General features: G+C 33.8%; 1 protein-coding gene across 2 annotated transcripts in view; it reads right to left on the reverse strand.

Moving 5' to 3' along the window:
- LOC129218136 (uncharacterized) overlaps window positions 1-6,461 on the reverse strand; it is a 159,560-nt gene extending 153,099 nt beyond the window's left edge. The window contains exons 1-4 of one of the 2 annotated variants that reach the window (XM_054852346.1): window positions 6,355-6,461; window positions 3,469-3,537; window positions 2,741-2,815; window positions 940-1,107 (exon numbers count right to left, since the gene is read on the reverse strand). In XM_054852346.1, the coding sequence (XP_054708321.1) occupies window positions 940-1,107; window positions 2,741-2,815; window positions 3,469-3,534 (309 nt within the window). In that variant the 5' untranslated portion in view covers window positions 3,535-3,537; window positions 6,355-6,461. Of the gene's footprint in view, window positions 1-939; window positions 1,108-2,740; window positions 2,819-3,468; window positions 3,538-6,354 lie in introns of both variants that reach the window. The other variant, XM_054852345.1, reaches the window with a different exon arrangement.
- Between the last annotated feature and the right edge of the window lie 16,386 nt (window positions 6,462-22,847).

Below are 22,847 nucleotides of genomic sequence, written 5' to 3' on the forward strand. Positions count from 1 at the left end.
CACCCCTCAAGCATTACGAAATACCCTTCCAGAATAAAAGCCTTCAAAAAAAAAAAAAAAAAATCCCTTCAAAAAACTTCTTTGAAAATTCCAATGGCGCAAACTGCACCATGGACCCCCCCCCCCTGCCTGACACCCCAGGTTATTAGTATACCTGGCTATTATAGAGTGGTTTCTGCAATTTTTGAGTATTTTTTTTAAGTAATAGAAATTTAAAAAGAGAGGATTTTTCTGCCCCCCCCCCCTTTTCTCCCAAATCTGACACACAAAATGCTGGGACTTTTTACCCCTTCTTGTTGGAAGGGTAAGAAGTTATTTGCAACATGTTTATACTTTTTTTAAGGGGGGGATGTTTGTGTTTTGCACATTTTTTGCTTAGTTTTACTGTACTATTGGAGGGGGGGGGGGCAAAAAGAGACACCCCTTTTTTTTATCAGTAAGGTTGTTTGTCTGGGTAAAAAGGCGGAAACAAGATTATGCATTGAAGAAAAAGGAATAAATAGGAAAAAGCAGGAAATGTTTCAAAAAATTTTCAAAAGTAGGAAAATAGGAAAAAATAGGAGGTCTGTGGACCCTGCAAGTGGGAAGTACTGCCCTACCCGCTGTATTTACTTGACATTGCCCCTCCCGACTACCACTTGCTCCAGTTGATGACACATAGCTTGGTTGAGCAGCACTTCCATCCTTATGAAGATGCCAAAAATTGGGTTGACCCTTAGATAGCCTCAAAAGATGTGTTGTTTCCCCGATATGGATTTCAAATGCTGCCAGACAGATGTAGTGGCTAGTGATTGGAAATACTTCAAGTATCATGTCTTTTATGGGTTTTTAAAAATAAAGTTTCTCTCTCAATGTCTCAATAGTTTACTTTCCATAAAAATATCAAAAATTTAAAATCCTATTTCAAGCAGCAGTATGAACAAAAATAGAATGTGTTACCTTTTCTGCTTGTGCAGTGCTATTTTCATCCTTCAATATTTCAGAGCACTTATCAGATATATTTGTTACAGGGACTTTACCAGTTAAGCAACCAGGCAAAGAGCAGATGAAATAGTGTTCCCTGATTTCAACAATACAACCTAAAATCAGCATACCTTCCATTATGCTCTGAAATAAAAACTAGTTATTTTAAAATACAGTAATTTAAAATGTTTCAAAGTGTTATCTCAAAACATTTATCAAAGAAAAAAAAGCAAAAGTATAAGAAAAACCAAGTTTATTAGACTGAAATATTACTACTTTTTATAAGTTTTAATTCTTTGTTGATATAAGCAGAGGTCTGGCCAGAGGATATTTGGGTCCATTAACGGACCCTTCACAAAAGTCCGATCAACCAAAATGGACCTTTCATAAAATCCCGATCAATCAAAACGGACCCTTCACAAAATTTTGATAAACAAAAACGGATCTTTCACAATTTTTTTATTGAAAGAGCAAATCTGAAAGCAAAATAACGCATATTTCCGTAAATAAAACCGATAATTTTTGGAACCTTTTTAGTCAAATTAGAGGAATCAGCTTATACAAAATCTGCTAATTTTGCAAAGAAAAAAACACAGTACTCTTGTGATGCACCTGCAAGCGATAAATAATTACTACTGCCAAATAAATATAATTCTTGTTGTTTGTATCCTGGAAAGAAATTAACAGCTGAAAATAAGTTTGGTTTTAAATAATTTTGTTTGTTTTATCACAGCTAATTAGAAGCGGTGTTGTTGTACACTTTTCTGAAAAGGCATTGGTAAGCACTTTTCTCCCCCCCCCCCCACCGCCCATGATTTATTAACCAATAATAATAATAATAATATATATCAGCAAAATAAACTTAGAACTGCAAAAGGATAGTAAGGGTGGGGAGAAATATGATAAGGTTACCAACTTCAAAATTAGTGTTGGTGTCACAGAAAAAGAGTTTTCTGCTCCCTTCTCTTTCCCAATCGCACAAAAATGTCTATTGAAAACTGCTGATCAACTATTTGTCATGTTAATTAGTTTTGCTTTACATTTTTTAGGCTGCTCTCTTTAATTTTTCATTGTTTGAAACCAATATTCAAGAATCTACGGAATGATTATATAAAATTGGCTAGTTATTAGTCTAATGGATCAGTGACTTTTTAAAAAATGAACCTCTGTTTTTCAAACCTTTTTAAACATGGATTTAAGAAGTGTATATCTAAGTGCAGTATAAGACTTTTGCTTGGAGTGCAAACAGCCAAGGGTGTTTCCAGCGAAAAGGCAGCTGTCCCTATTCCAAAGAAGAAAATTTTTAATAATAATAAAAAAAAGTTTTATAAAAAGGGATTAATAAAGATAGATTTAGATAAATTTCTAAACTTCAGCTCTGATAGATTAGCTCCTGATTTAGAAAGAATGTTCTTTCTGATCTCAATTCTTGCTACTCTCATCTCAAAGCAAATTCAGAGCAAAGATTTTCTTTCTATTTAAACTTTTTGATGTTGAGACGATTTGTATTGTTTCTTTCATTTAGCTTTTGCTGTCCCAGAGCATAAGCCTGTGACCACAGATCACCATCCTTGAGTGACCATAACAGAGAAAAGTTTAATTCAATTACTAGATCTAAATCCAGATAGAATGATGTCTGAAACATTAACATTAGCTGTATCAATTAGTACAATAAATTATATTTTAAGTAGAAGGAAAAAAATAATTTACTCCATTCTAAAAGGATCATAAACACAAATATATAATGAAGAAGCAGAAAAATAAATCCACAGCAAACCTGGTAGCTCAGCAATTCATATTTCATATTGTCTTCAGATTCTTCATCACATGATGCTTTATGAAGTTTCATCTTCTTCTTTTTCATTATAAGAAAAATCATATTTCAAACAATTCACATAATAAACAAAAGCAACATAATAATGACTTCAAATACTTTTACTTCAACTGAAAGCTGAAATCACTAATTTAAATTGTTAAAACAACAGATAAAAGATATTTTTCCAATTATCTTGGACTTCATGGTACATTGCCACACCTTTCAGATTTCAAGTTACTTGTTTTTTAAAGTTCAAGAACATAAATATTATGCCCCAATACATTCATCTGAATGTATTCAAACACCCTAAGACTCAAAATCTTAGACACGCATAGCTTTTTATTTAAAAAGATATACTATGCTTGAACCTCAATCTTTTGATAAAGGTGTACTTATGCTTTCCGTTTGCAATACTTTTAGAAAATTTTCAAAGATTGCAGACAATTTTACAATGTTCTAACATATTTCTGTATTACAGGGTGGGGACAGGAACTGAAAAAAAAAAAAAATTCCCTGACTTTTCCAATACATGAGCCGTTAAGAGCAAAAGTGTTGTAAGTCAACTTTTATAACCTGTATTTTTAATATCAGAAAATAGTTTTAACTTAATTCTATTTCATAAAAATGCTTTAGAAATAGAAGTTTCTAAGGAACAGAAAAGCTATAGCATAAATATGTAAAGTACTCACAGAACAATTGATATCACTATCATATTTTCTTTTTGAACTTGGCTGGAAGCTTGTTCTAGGAGCCATTATCTGAAAATTATTCTAAGTTTATACACATTCACATTGCATTTCAGTTAAACTATTAAAATAATTACCTAATGATTGTATAAATTATATAATTCAACACTTTTTAATGATATTTCAAGAAAAGAATGGTTTATTCTATGATATCTTCTTTTTAGGAAAAAATGATTCAATTTGTATTTGTTTAGTTTTACAGAAACTACTTTTTTCTTTTCAAATTTATATTTAACTTGTTCAAGTAAATCCTGAATTGAGTCACCAGTTGTGGCTTTCAAATTAGCGATAATCTCACAAATTCTCTCCAAAATTTGCTGTATTGGAAATTTTACTTTAGTTTATCACAATAAATATTTCATCACAAATCCAAAATACTGCATAAAAGACTTTTTTTTACAATCATCAATCTAAATGAGGTAAAAAATTATTAAAATTTAAATCTTTTCCTTTAAGTTAAAATTGTCTTCCTTCTGCGAAAAAAATGTCAGTCCTCATTGATTACTAAAGCAGCCAATTGGAGAAATGTTAGTTTGCACCTACAGGTCTCTATATCTCAATATGCCCCCCCCCCCCCCCACACACACATACACACTAAAACCTGAAACCACAAAAACATGCAGAGAATTCCAGGCAGTTCGCAAGACAAAAGCATGCAGGTCAAAAAAAAAAAAAGCGAAATGATAAAGTTGTCACCAGTTTTCTCGAAGCTCCGGCTGGCGACTACCCTGGCGCTTAAGGGGTTTAAGTGGCCGCTCTTAAGGGTTGATTTAACATTACCCAAATAGGCCAAAAACTGTGTGCCGTGGGAAACTTGCCGTAGGTAGGGGGTGGCCGCTAAACAAGATAGGCCATTTCAAGAGGTTTCAATGTATCAATATTACATTGTAATACATAATAGATACAGTAAAACCTCTAAAGTTGACCACCTGTCTAAGTTCACCTTTTAATACATTTTGTCAGGTACAGAATTAGTCCTATATTATGCATAATATAAAACTCTATGAATTATGAATTGACCAACCACCATCTGTCTACAATAAAGTACAGCCCCACAAGTGGTCTACTTACACAGGTTTCACTGTATCACTAAATGAAAAAATGCTCCTCATCGAGTTCTGAAAATGTAATAGTAATAACACAGCAAAAATCATCAACTGTTGTTATCCGAGCTGCTATCAGAAAGGAAAGCTTTGACACTGAGAACAGTAGTGTTCCCATAGGGTATACTCCATACATGACGTATACTCTCAAATATTTTTCAGACATATAAAAATACTAATTAAAAAAATGACAAATTAATTAAAAATAATGATATATTACGTATGATCGCATACACATATTGTGTGTAATGGATTACTGGAAGTATACCCTCAAAAAAAAAAAAAAAATCACAGACTGAGAATAATTTGCACAAGCCAAAAATCTCATTTTTGAAATTGATTAAAATAAGCAAATAAATATCTGCTCAGTATTCTAAAAATTATTTTATTTCCTAGTGTAATTTCAACTTTTCATGCATACAACAGCAGCATGGTGTGATAAGATGCAAAAACAGAGACCATTCTAAATTTTAAATCAATCTTTGAATCTCAGGGGGAGGGAGGGTGGAAGGGAATGCCTGTTTGATGAACTCAGAATATCTTCTATTTATTTTTTTTAGCCTGGCTTAATTGTGCACATGTTATGTATCAAATATGCAGTCAAAAAAAAAAAAAACAGCGGTCAACCATTACCACAAAACACGGAAAAGAATACTGTTTGTCAAATTCAGAATTTTTTACTTTTATTTTTTAGTGTAGCTCAAAAAAAGATTAAAAAATAAATCAGCGCATTCTAAGACATGTTTTCTAAGAAAAACATTTCACATTTACGGAAACCACATCAATTCTTTAACAATGAAAAAAAGTAATAGGAAATAACAGAAGATTCAATAGAAATAAATATAAACAAACAAGAGCAGACGCCGAACCGGTTAAGATATTTGCATAAGCTTCCCGCTTCCCTGTAAATGAACGAGGAGTTTCCTCTGACTTGTGACGTCACATGTCAGCCAGCCGATGTCCAAAGCGGTCGTAGATTAATGTCAACGATTTGTCGAGCACGCAATTTTTATTTTGATTGATCTTGATTTGCAAAAGAATGCATAACTTTTAAAAGACTTTGTTTGCCTTTTTCTTTTCACATTTTTGTAGACTCAATTACTCCCACATAAGACCTCAAAATACAGATTTTTATATCTATTTTTCAAAAAATTTCACAGGGGAGGAACTCTCGGATCCCCTGAAATTATGGATGCTCGACATCCGACTTAAAGGGACTCTCCTGTAATCCTTACCATTACAAGGTGAATAAAAAAATAATAGGAAATAAAAATAAAAATAACAACAGTCCAACACTGGAATCATTAAAAATCGAGACAAGAAATCATTTTCTATGTTGAATATTTTTATGCGTGTATGTGTGTCTATATGCATATATATATATATATATATATATATATATATATATATATGTGTGTGTGTGTTAGGGCAATGTGTGAATCCGGACCCCTCCCGAAAAAAATTTCTGAAAACGGCCTTGACTGCAGAGAAACTTGTGGAGGAAGAAATTACGGTCAGTTAGATTATAAGGTTACGTTTCAAACGCTCAAACAAAAGCTAAAAAATTGAAACAAGTGTGTTTTCTTTTAATTTCTATGGACTGTTTATATGTTATTGACATTCAGTTAGGAGTTGGAACAATGATTTCGAACCAACTGATACTTTAACTTCAAGAAAGAAACAAACATAAAGCTCAATCTCAATGACAACCTTTCGTAATACTTACGCCGAGGATATAAAATTACATGAAAAGTTCCATTAAAGATCACTTCTAGTTATTTTCAAATTCGCACGTGTACACACATAAATTTGATACACGTCGGTCAATGCAGGAACGATCCTGGGTCCATGGTTACCATATTGGCGACTTCATTTATTTCAAGGCGAGTTCTTATCAACATGACGAACTTGATGCCAAAAAAAAAAAGTGCGATACCATAAGCAATACAGTTGCAGTTTATTTTTTCTTTTTGGAAACACTACCTGAAGGAGTATGTTCTTTCCGATTTTAAGTGCACTTTTTTCATGTATTTGGTATTTTCAAGAATGGTAAACATCATTAAATGCTAATTAGTTTAAGAAAATAAACTGGGAGGTCATTCCAAGCATTTTCTACCTTCGAGTTCGAAACGTTACGTCAGAGCCGATCACGTGACGAGAAATCTCGCAAAGTGGAATTCTGAGATAAAAAAATTCTTATCACGATGTGGCGACGAGTCCAAGTTCCAGCCGCGATGGGGGAGGAAGAGTTTTTCGCCGGTTTTGGCGGCGCGGGGGGAGGGGAGGAGGCACGTGATTTCTTCCAACCAATGGTCTTTAGGCGCAGATACTTTTTGTTTTGCTCCATCCGTGCAAGATAAGGCGCGAATTTTGACGATTGGCACGCTAATGGCTCATACTTCAAAGAATACGTTTTACGTTGCAAAGAATCACATCGAAATAATTTTAGATTTTCTAGAAGCAAATCCAGAATTCATAAAAATAAATTCACCGAAAATTTTACAAAATAGTACACAAAGGAAAAATGAGCCGAGGGCTAAAGGTAAGTCATATTTTATGCATACGAGTATTTCAGTATTACAGTGTCTAAAACAAAAATTGAAGAGGGGAAAAAAGCCAATACATATATGAGAAAAAAAAATAACCGTACATTTTGTTGATTTATAATATAAAACCATCTATAATAGTAAGAACGTCTTGTATGAAATATATTTTTCCCGAGAAACTATAATCCAAATAATGATAATAATAATAACTTTAGAAAAAATCATGATATCAAAAAAAAAAAAAAAAAAATCCTAACTGTCATAAATGCAGACGAAGAAATATTAATAGTCCGTAATCGGGGATTGTATATTATGTTGTTGTCGTGTCTCGTGTCGAATGCGAAAGGTTTAGCTGCATCCAAAAGTCTTGATGAAAAAATCTGGTAATTCAAATTGAATATAAAACACTAAAATGCAGGGGGGGGGGGGGCTAGGTTATGGCGCTGACTGCGCTATTGAAATTTTTAGGGGATGGTGGTGGTGTTTTGAGGGGTATTTGTTTATTGGGGGGGGGGGGGGCTCTTGCTTTTGTAGGGGGGAGTCTTTGCGATATTTGGGGGGAGGGGCACCCCTGCAACATGTAAAAGGTTTGTTGGGCTAATTGAGCTTTTGGGGATGAGAGTAGTCATAACAGAGCATACAATCTTCCATATTAGGATTGGTAATGTAAAAACCAACCTTTCCCCCCGCTCAGTTGTAACTTGTAATTATAGCAACAATCTCAGTATCAAAGACATATTCCAGTTTTTTTCTCTTTTTCTTTAAAATTATAATTTAATAAGCATATGCTTAAATAAAAAGTTTTATTTCTTCATTATTCCTTATTTATTTATCCATTTTTTCTAGGTATTGTTTTCCAAGACCCAATCTTAAGATATCTTCAAAACAGTACTTTTTTAGATTTCCTTTTCAAAACAAGCAACTTGTAACTATGATTACATAATTTCATCTTTATCTTCAAGATTAAAAAGTCAAAACAGCAATCTTGGTTATAAGAGCAGTTTAAAATGAATAAATACTCTGCTTCTGTAAATGTATATTGAAAAATATTCATAAAGGGAGTAATATTTTTTAATCATCGTTTCACTTCAGCTGATAAAGAACTTTAAACGTTCAACCCAAAGGAAAGATTCTAAATTGAAGAAGAAATGAAAAAAGGAGCAATCGGGACGAAATGGAAAATCAAATTTTGGAAACAATTTCCCAGAAATTACCAGGCTTTGTACTTTTTTGTAATTAGTTAATCAATATCAAATTTCAATAAAGAAAAAAAAATTCTTACAAATTAAATTCAATTGAAATTGAATAATGACAGTAGGTAACAAATAAAAAATTTAGGGGAAAAAAGGGGGAGGAGGATTTTACAGCAAAAGAAGTCAGAAAAAAAATTACATTCGTCAGTGGTGTACCTAGCATGGGTGACAGACGGGGCGGTAATTTGTGATGTCACCGCCCCCCCCCCCCCCTTAAACGCAAAAAAAAAGGGGGATTGTATATTCTGTGTAAACTTCAAATTCATACAATTTTCAGAAACAAATAGTACTTTTGTGAAACAACTAAATTTTAAGTGGGATAATGTACAAAAGACAAATAAAAATTATGAACGCTTTTTATATAATTTGCCCTGGACGCATTTGTGCAGGCCGTCAAGCGGTCAAAACCAATAAAGGGGAGTAGAAAATTCATCGCTCCTTAATTTTTTCAAATGCATTATTTCTTGAAAATGGAAGTCCCCGATCCCCCCCCCCCGCCCAACGTATTTCCTAAGTGATGGATTTGGTTAAAAGAAAATGAAATCCAGGGAAATAAACAACCTTAGCCGAGAATGCATTTTTATTCATAAACTGACATCTTTTGCATTGAAAAAGGAGCTCTTAATGTCTCCAAAACACGTGTCTGCAATTTAATTCGGATATTTGTGTATTATAATGTTGTGAAAGTGGGTTTAAGTCTTTTAAGCATTGAAAATTTGTTGTAAAGCGAGAAATGTTGCATATATACCTATTTTATGTTTGCAGTTATAACTCTCCCCCCCCCCCCCCCTCTCTACCCCCCTGCACCATTTTTGGGGTTGGCCCCATCCTAATTCGTTTTCTTCGTACCAATACCATTCCTTTTAGAAAAACCAACTCCCGTAGTTTTATTACGAAAATTTCGCCGAAAACCACTTTGCCCCCCCCCCCCACCCCTTCTTCCCTGCAAAATGTTTTTGCAAAACTCCCGTTTTAGTGTCACAAAAATTGAACGGAAAACCACTTGCCCCTCAGTGCAATTATATGACACCCCCCCCCCCTTTTCCCTGCACCATTTTCAGGGTTGGCAATATCCTAATTCGTTTTCCTCGTGCCAATACCTTTCAGAAAAACCAACTCCCGTAATTTTATCAAAAAAATTCCACTAAAAACCATTTGCACCCCCCCCCCCCCCCTCTGCACCATGTTCGGTGTTCGCAACATTCAAATTAGTTTTTCTGAAAACGTAAATAAACGTAAATGTATTGGCAAGCGGAAAACTAACTCCCGTTTTTGCGGCACGAAAATGGAACGGAAAACCACTCCCCCTGTACAGTTACGACCCCCCTTGCCCCCTTCACCATTTTCGGCGCCGGCAAAATCCTAATTCCTTATTTGTTATCCTCCTGCCAATAAATACCTGTCAGAAAACTTACTCCCGCAATTGTATCACAAATTGAATAGAAAACCACTTGCCCCCCCCCGGGGCAGTTTTACCCCCCCCCCCCTCCCCCTTCTTGAACCATTTCCAAAATTGGCATCATCCAAATTCGTTTTCCTCGATCCAATACCTTTCAGAAAAACAAACTCCCATAATTGTATCACAAAAATCGCACAATCTCACCTACTTCGCGGCAGTCGAGATTTCGCTCGTAAGTAAAGGCGCGAAAAGTCACTTTTTCCCCTTCTTTTGGAGCTTAGAATACGAACTTGCGAGATTTATACTGCGAGACTGCGATTCCCCCAAAATGAGATCCCCTAAAAACGACAAAGACAACTTTTAGCAAACCCTCCTCTCCCTAAAAATTTCAATCATGCTGTCTGCTCTGAAGTCCCACTCGTCGCACTTTATTTATCTATTTATTTAGAAGCTAGAGAGCTTCACATAAATAGAGGACTGCGTGCCAAGCGCCTTGCCTCCGGACACACACACAGGAAAGATTTACAACACTAGAGAAGGAAATAACACTCAAGGCACAGGCGGGAATCGAACCTACGATCTTCGGCATGGAAGACGAAGCTTCTACCACAGAGCTACGGAGGCCCCCTCGTTGTACTAACTACCTTAATTTTGATAACATATTAATTGACCCCCTTGAGTGCCCACTCAAGGGGGATCGTGGCACGAACCGTACCATTGAAATTTTAAGGGGTATCCTGGGTGCTGCTCCCGATTGGGGGGAGGGGACAACTACGAAACACATAGATGCAGAGGGGTACCCACCTTGGGGAGGTCATGGCGCACTGCACCATCGAAATTGTTATGGGGGGGGGGGGTATTTCCAGTGGTATTTTCCCTGTTATGGGGTCTTATTTTGGAGGGGGTGCACCCTTGCTCTTAAGGGGAGGAGGGAACCCCTAGATGCAGTAATTTTGCAAACTTTTTCTGCGAAATGATAGTTGTAACATTTTTCATTAGAAATGGTTCATTAAAAATTTTAATATTTTCTCTCTTTTCTTTTTTTGTAACATACATGCAGCATATGCAACTTTCAAGAGTAACAATATTAACTTTTGTGTCAAAATGAACTGTATATCGCTTTTCCAACCCCATGCCGTTATGCATAAGCTTTGGAAAAAGCATTAATAAATAATTGGATACTGTGGCAATAAATATTGAGAGTTCAGAGATTGGTAATAAAATGATATGTATGACTTATTAAGAACGTGAGTAAATAGCAAAAGTAGTACTTCCTTGCAAATGAAGAAATTCACAGGACATCAGTGGACGCCCAAAAACAGAAGCACAACCTTAGATATTGGGCTTTGGGAGGGGGGGGAGCACCTTCATTGAGTCTCAAGAATCCTTGAGTGCTTATGAAAACACGAAGATTGCTAATGAGCCATAAGTAAGTCCGTCGTCACTTAGGGGGTTCCGGGCATGGGCGCGCATAAGCAAAATTTTAAGGGGGGAGGGGGTCGGATATTTTTTCCATGGTTTAGTAAGATACTTTCCGCATAGAAACCGATTTCAGTACAGATTAGAGTTATTAAAATTTGACATTTTTAATAATTTATTCATTAATGGCTGGAGAAATGTTTTTACTTTCTTGCTAGAAAAAAAAGTACTAAAAGCAAGGAAGTTCTAATTTCCAAGGTGGGGCTTGAGCCCCCACTTGTCCCCCCTCCTCCATGTAGACGATAGGGAGGAAGGTCGAAGTCCCCCTTGCTTTGGAAAAATAATGCTTTTTATTAGTTATAAGTGGATAGCGGGCGTGTTTTTCGTTGTTTTCCCCAAGTCAATTCCCATTGAGTGCAAACCCCCCTCCCTCCATGTCAAATTTCGAAATGAAGGACCGCAGAAAAATATTTCTGATTGTGCTGCCCCCTAATAGAGAATATGTTAGAATTTTTCCCCCCCTTCCACTTCAAAGAAAACGCAAACCTACCTGGACTTAAGGCTACCCACCGATTTGTTACGTTAAACTATTACTTATTAATTTATTGCAGCGAAAAGGCAAGGAGCAAGTTACTACTTCATTAAGTTATTTACTTAGCCCAATTTATATAATATGTGCATATAAGTATACAAAGGGCAAATGTATGTTCAAACTGACAAACTAAAAAAATTCCTATCCTCTTCTACTCCATGATTAACAGACATTAAATTAACGTGACTAGGGGTGCACCCCCCCCCCCTCCCCGTTTAAAAATTCCCTACTCTTGATTTTCTCCTGAAATAGAAACGGAGTATTTTCCGCATCGTTCCCTTGGTTTTTTTTTTTTTTTTTGAAACGACGAGCCTGTCAGGTGCTTGTACACTCAAAACAGCCTTCATTTAAAAAAAAAAAAAAAATCAAAACTATGACTTTTTAGTAATTAAAAAAAAAAAAAAACGTTTAATACAGAAAAATGTTCATACAGCAAACGGATTAAGGAGAAAAAAAAAACGATAACACTTGTTTAATATAGAAAAGAATTTTCCAAGTAATGTGTTTCATATGATACATGATAGAATTCTGAATAGATTAAAATTTGACAAACTCTTAATAAAACTCTATGTGAAACATAAAGTTAAATAACAATTCGTAATAAAAATTTAATACATAAAGCTGAATAATTTTCTTGTAAATATACAGGCGTCTCTCGTATTCGTTCCGTGTAGTATCGAAATCGTGTTATACGAGACTTTTTTAAACTTATTAACATATTTTTTACACTAATTAATCATGTACATAGTAAAAATCATGTCAATATGTATCGTGTTGTATCGAAACCGTGTTATACGAGACTTAGAAATAATGTAAATCAAAGCATGTCTATCGTGTTATATCGAAACCAAGTTTCATGAAAAACAAAGTAAAACCTCATTAGAGTTATCACACATTAACAGCATGTATTAAACAAAAAAGAAATGTCTTCTTTATCAAAGATAACTTTCGTGTTATATCAAAACCATGAAGCACTAAATTGAAGTTTCGTACTGTGCAATATCGAAACCGTGTTGTGCAAGTACCGTGTTATACGAGGGACGAATGTACTACAGTAAATTTGTTAAAATCGAACGTCAATTACATTGATTGTATAATAAAGTAAAACCTGCTAAGTGTGAAGCATATGCAAAATATAATGCTGTGGTTTTATTTTAATTTAGAAGCAAAATTACCCACTTATAATTGTAATGTGTGTTGTTTAAATGCTAACACTGAAAAACACAATTACAGCATATAACCAAATCCAGAATAAAACATTCTTAAAAATTGGATGGTATGATAAATTGAGGAATGTCTCCACATGCTTTTCAGCACTTATTCAACATGGTGCGAATATTTTTAATGCTCTTGCTCAAATGTTCTTGACATTGAAATATGAATATAGCTTAAAATTACTCCTCTGTTAAATGAAAGGATGATCTTTTTAAAATCCCCACGGAAAATACATGCCTAATGACTATCATGCTAAACTTGTTACCAAACTACTATATTATTTTTACCATTAACTACTAATATAGTGCTTTTGTAGAAAACAATAAATTAAAGTACAAGAAAAATATATTTGACCCAAAGAAAGACAATCATTTTCTCTTTTAACTATAGCTTTAAAATTTAATATTTAAATACATAATTGAAAAAAACTATATATGTCATTGCTTTGACAGGATTTTTGAAACATATCAATAACATAAAGCATATGTACCACTACTATTATACACTTAAGTTTTGCTGATACCTTTTACTTAAAATGCAAGGTTGATTTAATGCTCATTTTCTTTTGATTCCCCTCACTAGAATACTTTGCTTAATTTCTACTTTCCTCATACCCCTAATTTCTTACACCATAAAATTACAGATAGTGATCTCCAAGTTTTAATGCCAGCATGTCAAAGAAGTTTTGTAAATGTTTTTCTTTTGACATTTATGAAACTTTTGCACCAGGAAAAACTTAAGAGAACCGAGCTAACTACAGGAATAACTTAGAGAAGCATATTCATTCTTGGTATGATAACAGCAAGAATTTGTTTTAAAATAGAATAATACACAGATTTTTTTTAAGCCGGCTGTGTTACAATTCTAAGCAAAATAATTGTACCAGAAATAAAATATATCTGTGACCAAGTAAAAATGTTCAAATTAAACTTTTTATCTCAAGAAAATTAGCCTAAAAAATGTTAGCATTTATAAAGAGAGTTTTAGTCATAAATTAAGTGACAACATCCCTTTATATTAATTCTGTAAATGCTTTTTATTACATCAGACACAAGAATCATATATTTAGACTACACTATATGACTGATGTTGAATGCACTTGAATTTTAACCAGTCGGTTTTAAAGCATTATTGCCAGAAAAATTAGTACTTCACAGCAGACTTTAATAAAGTAACTGTTGTGCAAGTTCTAAATTCAACTAGTGTGCTTTAAGTTTCTATAACCTCATCCATCTTCTCTTTATTCAGGATCAAACAATTAACATCTTGGTAAACTAACATGGAACCCTTCTGAAAAATAGATATATTAATAAACAAAAAATGTATTCATAATTCACAACACAAATTGATTCAACTTTGGGCCACATTGAAATAATTACTTTTATACTTATATTCACAGGAAGTTTGTGCATCAGATGAACTTAAAATTGATTTCTGGCTGCAAAGCATAGACCCACCATTTCAAAGATTCTATTGGTTGTTCTTACTCATTGAAAGGTCCAGTTAAAGCATTATTACCAGCAAAATTAGGACTTTGCAGCAGACTTTAATGAAGTAACTGTCATGCAAAGTCTAAATTCAACTAGTGTCGTGCTTTAAGTTTCCATGAAATCATGCATCTTCTCGCTATTCAGGATCAAACAATTGCCATCCTGGTAAACTAACATGGAGGAACCCTTCTGAAAAATATACAAAAAGCAAAAAATGTATTCATAATTCACAATACAAATTGAACATTCAACTTTGGGCACATTGAAATAATTATTTTTATACTTATCCTACAGGAAGTTTGTGCATCAGATGAACTTAATACTGATTTCTGACTGCAAAGCATAGACCCAGCATTTCAAAGATTCTAATGTTGTTCTTGCTCATTGAAAGGTCCAGTTAAAGCATTATTACCAGCAAAATTAAGACTTTGCAGCAAACTTTAATAAAGTAACTGTCATGCAAAGTCTAAATTCAACTAGTGTCGTGCTTTAAGTTTCCATGAAATCATTCATCTTCTCGCTATTCAGGATCAAACAATTGCCATCTTCAGGGTGGCGACAGGAACTGTGAAAAAAAGTTCCCTGATTTCCCTGATTAAGTTCACCAAATTTCCCTGATTTACATTACCAATGATAATGGTTTTCTTTCTTTGCTTTACTTGAAATCCATCGTATGTTTGTATAAAATGCAGTATTTTAAACATTTTAAGTTATGTAAAGTTGTTGAACTAAAGATATATTTTTAAAAGATGCTACTTTTTTTAATAAAAAGGTTTAAAAAAAAAAACAAGACAATTTTTTTTTTGGGGGGGGGGGGGGGATGACCTACAAAACAGTATATTAAATTTTTATACAATGGAAAGATTATAGAAAATTAAAAAAAAAAAAAACTTTACTTCCAGAAACCACTTAGCATAAGAATTTAAGAAACTATTAAAATTACTTTTAAAAACATTTGTATTTATGATAGTTCAAAATAATTTCAATTACTTTTCAGTTCTAAGTTTTCAACAATATAATAATTGTTGCAAGAATAACAAGTAATAGTGAAAGAATAGAAGTAATGTAGTTATTCTTACATAACTAATTAACATATTTATGCAAAACAGATGAAACCATTTGACAACCATTCATAGGGAGCTTTTCTCTAATCATGAACATAGGTTTTAATGAATGAATACAGCATTTTAACAATAAAAGAATAAAGATATTTTCTTAAGTACACAAGTTAACTCTATTTCAAATGATTTCAGTATGTAATGAGAAAAAATCTTACATTGCTTTTGTAACAAGCAACTTTGAAATGCAAGGGAAAAAGAGGAAAAAAAAAGCAATTAATTAATTTCAAAATATATAAAAGAAGAATACAACTTGGTTATAAAATTAAGGAATCACTAAAGTCTGAAGAAAAGAAAACCTTTATAATCTGCGGTGACAACAAATAGTATAACGGCAAAAAAAAAGTTTTTTTAATTGAAAGTTCAATTTTAGCAATTACATTAAAAACGCGAAGTAATAACTCTTAAGCTTTTATAGTATTAATTCAAAAACCAAAGATTTCTTCTTGAAATCGTGATTATAGTACGCTAATTACTTTGAGACAATGGAATAAAGGCAAAGGAGCTAAGGCATAATTGAAGGCTTCCTCTTTGCCTGTATAGTTGTTTATTTTACGTAGCATTGAAAGCGTAAAAGGAAATTTCAAGCTTTTGAACAGATAATTGGCGGAAAATGCGTAGGGAATTAAGAGTACTTAATTTTGTAAAGCAAAAAAAAAATTTTCTTCAAAAAAATCAATTTTCCCTGATTTTTTGTTATTTTTTCAAAATTCCCTGATATTTCCCTGACTTTTCCCTGATTAATAAAGTTCCCTGACTTTTCCCTGATCTCCCTGATTTCCCTGATCTGTCGCCACCCTGATCTTGGTAAACTAACATGGAGGAACCCTTCTGAAAAATATACAAAAAGCAAAAAATGTATTCATAATTCACAATACAAATTGAACATTCAACTTTGGGCACATTGAAATAATTATTTTTATACTTATCCCACAGGAAGTTTGTGCATCAGATGAACTTAATACTGATTTCTGACTGCAAAGCATAGACCCAGCATTTCAAAGATTCTAATGGTTGTTCTTGCTCATTGAAAGGTCCAGTTAAAGCATTATTACCAGTAAAATTAAGACTTTGCAGCAGACTTTAATAAAGTAGCTGTCATGCAAAGTCTAAATTCAACTAGTGTCGTGCTTTAGGTTTCCATGAAATCATCCATCTTCTCGCTATTCAGGATCAAACAATTGACACCTTGGTAAACTAACATGGAGGAATCCTTCTGAAAAATATACAATAAGTGAAAAATGTATTCATAATACAAAAAGAAAAATTAAACTTTGGGCACACTGAAATAAAGCATTTTTATACACATGTCCGCAGGAATTTTGTGCATCAGATGAACTTGGAACTGATGACTGCCCAGTGAAAAACCCACAATCTCAAAGATTTTAATCATTGCTTTAACAATGACTGCTCACTGAAAGGTGAACTTATACTTTAGGTTCTATTGACAAATGTACCAGGTGCCCTACTAATTTAATAGAATAGTGTTTCATGCTTAAATAATTTAGCTCTTAGCAAACTACAAAAATCTTTCATTTGTTGCTAGACAAAGTTTAAGTTCAGTAGAGATTAAAAATCTGGCATAAAATTTTATGTAATGAATTAAACAGCTAAATAGTTTCAATTATGTAAGAATTAGGAAATAAGTATTTTACTCATGATAAAGTTTATCAAAACACCTATTTGTTACACATCTATAATGCTGGATAAGAATAATACCTAAAATGCATGAATTTTGACAGTAAATTAAACAGCATACTGATTTCTGACACCAAGAATATGAAAATTAATAAATGTTCATTTTTGGCACACCCGGGAAGGCTAATAGGGAGAATATTCAACAAGAAGAAAAGATATGATGGTTGAAGGGAAGGGGACTTAACAGGAAGAACCTTTACAGAGTTAATTTTTGAAGGAAATATTTTGCAGGGAAATTGAACAATTAAAGGGCTATTCCACGGAAAACGGTAATTTTTTCCTGAACGTGATGCTTTGTATATTTCATAAAAAAACAGTAATTTAAAAGGATAATGAACAAAATTTTGTTGCTTAAGACATCACAAACGCATGTGTGACTTCTTTAGCCAAAACTTTCTTCAAAAATGAATTCTTTTTTATGAATACAGAAACTGTCACGTGCGGGACAAAATGACCATTTCCAATGGAATAGGCATAGACAATTTTTTTTTTTCAATGGTTTAAATAATTATTTCTAAACTTATGAGATATGTTTCCTTTACGTTGGAACCATAGCTTTCAAAATCTGCAATTTGTTTCGTCATTGCTGTATTAATAGAGCAAAAATATTAGCTTATCTGCAAGCAAGTTACCCGAGGTTGACTTTAGATGTCCCGCATGTAAATAAATTTTAATTTAAATAACAAAATTGTTTCAGAAGTATCTTTGTATCAAATTTAAAGATTAAAAAAATTGCTTACCCCAGTTCCATTAAAATATTAAGAGATATGACGAAATGTTAATGAAATTTAAGCGTATTTTTGTCACACATGTGACGGAGGAATGGCCCTAAATAGTTTCAACTATGCAACAGGAAAAGAAAATAAATGTCAGAATGAAGTCATTTGATGCTCAACCACACAGGAGACAGAAAGAACCTTACTTAAGATTTGATATCTGAAAGAAAGTCAATTTTGGCAGAAAATTTAATTTGCTGCTAAATATTCCTAATTGTTCAGGGAACAAAAATGCTTTACAGTACAATTTTCAATAGCGTTCATTAGAAACACATCTTTGCACGCTAATGGCTAACAGGAGGAATCTGCCCTTAAGAATAGATTACAGGAATAAATTTATTTCTGGCAGTAATTAAATTAATTATACATCAAAATGGTTTTACTAAATGAAGGAAATTAAACAATTTACTCACGATAACAGATTTCTAGTTGACGCAGATCTACGCACGCTAAAGGCTGACGGGAACAATTCTGACAAAAGTCAACACGTCTGAGAAAAATGATTGTTAATTTTGGATAATTAAGCAACTCAGTAGCTTTAATTATGCAAGGAAAAGGAAACATCTAAATGTTCCACAAAGGATAAACGTTTAATGATGTGAATACATGCACGCTTACAGGAAGAATCCTTAAGGACGTCTAAAAGAAATGTACGTTAATTTAGGCGGGAAATTAAAAGAAGCCTAATAGTTTCGATTATTCAAGGGGGGGGGGAAGCAAAAATCTCAAGCACACGAGAAACGTTTATTTAATGCACACCTATGCAAGCTAACGTCTAACAACAATTTCCCATATTATATTAGATATCTGAAAGACGTCTAATTATGGCATAAATAAATATAAATTTTGTCCGGATAGAAAGTACAGATGCACAGAATGATAATCTAGAAAAAAAAACTAAGGCCTAGCCATAATAAATCTTAATACATGCTTTTAATTTCATGACCGTTGTACTGTCCAACCACAGATTGCATGGAATTTTCAAACGTCCAGATCAACGAATCTATGTGAATAAGGGGGAAAAGTAAAAATTTGATGCGCGTATTCCGCTCATTTGAATGAGACTCTGCTTCTGCAAAAGCTGACATCGGTAAAAAATAATAAATTTATCCATTTCCGGCTGTAAAACGGTGTTTGTCATTCCATACAATCCGTGGTCAGACAGTAAGCATAAATAAAGGAACATGCTCTTTTTCAAAATCAAAAAAACAAAAAGATACAACTTAATATAGTCACATCCAAGAAAATGTTTCACTTACTTTCATGCATATTTAATTGTAAAAATCTCATCATAATAAATACATTAACACATTACTCATTACTACATTGACATTCTTCAAGCCATTTTTTAAACCACGCACGAGGTACAGGAAGAATCCTTGTCGCCAAGTCTGAGAATGATATCATTTAGCGCCACAATATAGGGTTGCCTCCCGTTTATCTGTCAGGATCGTTCCTGCATTGACCGATTTCCAAATTACACCAGTGGTTCCGATTTTTGTTCATAAATTATTTCACTTCATTTCTATTCTATTCAAGAGTCACAACTGACTACAACTGTATTTATGTCGAGGTCTGCATACTAGTGCCTTGCCTCCATTATTTTATATACCGATAGATGGCAGCACCATCACCGGATCGAACAGTTAATGAGAATTTAACTAGTCCAAGAGCCTTTCACTTCATTTGGTTTCAGCGCTTGTCAAAGTTTCATTTCACTTCAGTACATAGCCAGTTCCTATCAGCGTGTTCGGGCATGTTGATCCAGTTGATCCGAAACCAAATAAATACAAATACAAAAGTGACGACCAGCAACAGGTTCTGGGAATTGGGGGGTTCTGGGGAGGCTGGGCCTTGTCAATTCACAATCCCCAGTGAAGATCAATGGCCCTCTTAAAACTATCTAGTCCCTTACTTCTGACCACCTCCTCCGGCTGTTCCAAGGTTCCACTACCCTGCTAAAATAATAATTTTTCCTAATATCCATGTTAGCTTGAGATTTAAATAGCTTATAACAATGACCCCCTTGTCCTGTTTTCAGTGCTAAACTTTAGCCCCGTAACACCTTTGATTTTAATAAATTTAAACAACTGAATCATGTCCCCTCGGACTCTTCTTTGCTCAAGACTGTACATTTTTAGCATTCTAAGCCTGGAATCGTAGTCTAAATGAGAAAGTCCACTAATTAGCCTTGTATCCCGCCCTTGAACCCTTTCCAATACATTAATATCTTTCTTAAGATAGGGAGACCAAGGGCCGGATTCAAGTGAAACACACCCAATCGCAAAAAAGACAATCGCAATCGCCGAGATTTGCAATCGCTGTTGGCAGTCGAATCGCATGTACTTGGAGCGATTAAGGGCGCGTTTCTAAACTCGAGACCGGTCGCGACCGAGCGACCGATCGAGACCAGAGTGTTTATAAACTCTCTCCGGGGACTCCGGACGAAACCCACTCGTGTTTAAAAACTCCGATCGTGGTCATTTCGGTCGCGACCAGAGCGACCGCGCTTTTTCGCCGGGCGAATTCGTCACGTGACCGGTCGAATACTGTTTTTGCACAAATAGGCCGCGAAACTACTCTTATTTACATTTTGTTGGCTGCCGCGCAGATTGAGAGCATTAGAACAAAATAGAAAAAGTGCATTTTAGTCTAAAATTCTAAATCATTTTAATTTTTTTAACTACTGACAACCTGAACCACTGAATGTTTGGCGGAATCAATTCTTTTATTTTGTCTGTTTTTTTAGAGGAACACATTTACATTGCATGTTGAAGCTAGAAATTCATTCGTACAGCGGTCCTTAAACGTGGGGATAGAAAATAAATTTAAATTTTTACGCTCGAATGATGCATATGTAGGGTAGAATTTAAAGTTGAAATAATGGTAAATTTTTGTATTTAGCTTGAAACAATGATTGAAAGCTTCGTTATCATATTTAATGCATGATTGTTGGCTCTAATATGCTGTTACAGTTGATATTTTTGTCAACCTAAAATTTGCAACTTTAGATCTGCATTTAAGATTCTTTTGATATAGTATTTTCAGTGTGTTGGTTTTAATGAACAAAATTCAGTTTTATTTGCTTCAAGCTAAATGGAAATTTCATATGTCAACACTAATTCTTTTTAAATTCTATTCCTAGTACATATTAACAGGATATTCTGTTTCTTTTTTTCTGAACAAGAGAGTTTCATCAAATATTACAATATACTTCCAGTTTCAAAACTTCAACTGAATAAGTTCTTTCTTTAAAGTAAAGCAGCTGCATTTATTCCATGTTGACAAAATATGATAGTTCTAGCTGTATTACAGAATAGTACTTTTAATTTCAATTTTTTAATTTTAAATGGTTATCTCTTCTGAATATTCTCTAAATTTGCCAAAAAACACAAAAAAGGACATATCTTTAAAAATCTCTACAAAGGTACTGATAGAAAAGTGGACTGCCAGCTGAATATTACTTAGCACTAATTTTACATGTTAAGCTTTTGTTAACTTATGTATACAAGATAGCAAAAAACAATGAGTTCTCAATTTGTACCAGGATACGTGTACAACATATAGTGTAGATTGCACAAGTAGGATGAAAGTGGCATTTTTTGAATTTGATTACCATTTAGTGTGAATGCTCCAATGCTTTTCTAGTACACAACAGCTTCTTTGAAAATATACGGATTTTCTCATGGATGGGGACACCACTTTTTACCAGAGCTTGAGCATCATTTTCGGTTGATCGGGCACTGCGTGTTCAACCGTATTGGGGAAGGGGGTATCATTACCTGTTCTAGCTTTTATTAAAATAGACCAGACTAGCATTTTTAGAAAAAGTTGATTTTTTTGAGTAATATACCTTACTATTCACGTTTAACGCATCAAAGAAGAAATTAATATTTGTGCAAAACAAAACTTTTGATGAAATTTCCAACAAATCATATTCTGATTTTTGTTACAGCATTTAATTGGTGTAGTCCTGAAAAAAAAAAGGTGGGGGATTATGCTTATAGATGAATCAGTGGTATGTTCAATGAACACTGGTTTGGGAAATTAAAGAGTTGGAGAACATCATGCCCTCTTGACTACACACCTGAAATACTTGAACTGCCAGATCTAGGGGGAGCAAGCCGGAGCTTTTGTCAGAGGGTAAAAATCTACAGTATAACTTCGATTTAACGATACCTGATTTAATGATTTTCTGAATTTAAGGATACATTTCACTGGTCTGTCTTGACTGCATTGAATGTCTATGCTCCTCGATTTAACGATATCCTTGACTTAATATCTTTTTCCAGTCCCTTGACAATTGTTAAATCGGGGTTAAACTGTATTTGTCTTTTTTTTTTTAAGTCGATGTACAAACTCAAAGAAAAATGAGTGAAGGCATCAGTTGTCTGGATGAATGAAGGTTTAATGCATTACACGTTTCCGTGACATAAAAAGCATTTGAGTGTTTTAGACTAGCGCTTCTCAACCTTTTGTGACCGACAGACTGGCAAAAGCTGTTGAAAAAAGTTCGCAGACCATTTAAATTTCTTTAAAAAATATGTAAAAAAAACTTATATTTGCAGTCTATATTAAAAACATACGACACTTTTTTTTTTTGAGGTTGTGGTTTTTCCTCCATTTATGGATTTATTTTAGAAAAAAAAACTTCCGACTCAGGGAACGATAAAACTCCGTAAAAGATTGTGTTGACAGCAAAGTTTTTAAAAA

This window comes from Uloborus diversus, chromosome 3 (genome assembly GCF_026930045.1).
Source record: "Uloborus diversus isolate 005 chromosome 3, Udiv.v.3.1, whole genome shotgun sequence".
Lineage (NCBI taxonomy): Eukaryota > Metazoa > Arthropoda > Arachnida > Araneae > Uloboridae > Uloborus > Uloborus diversus.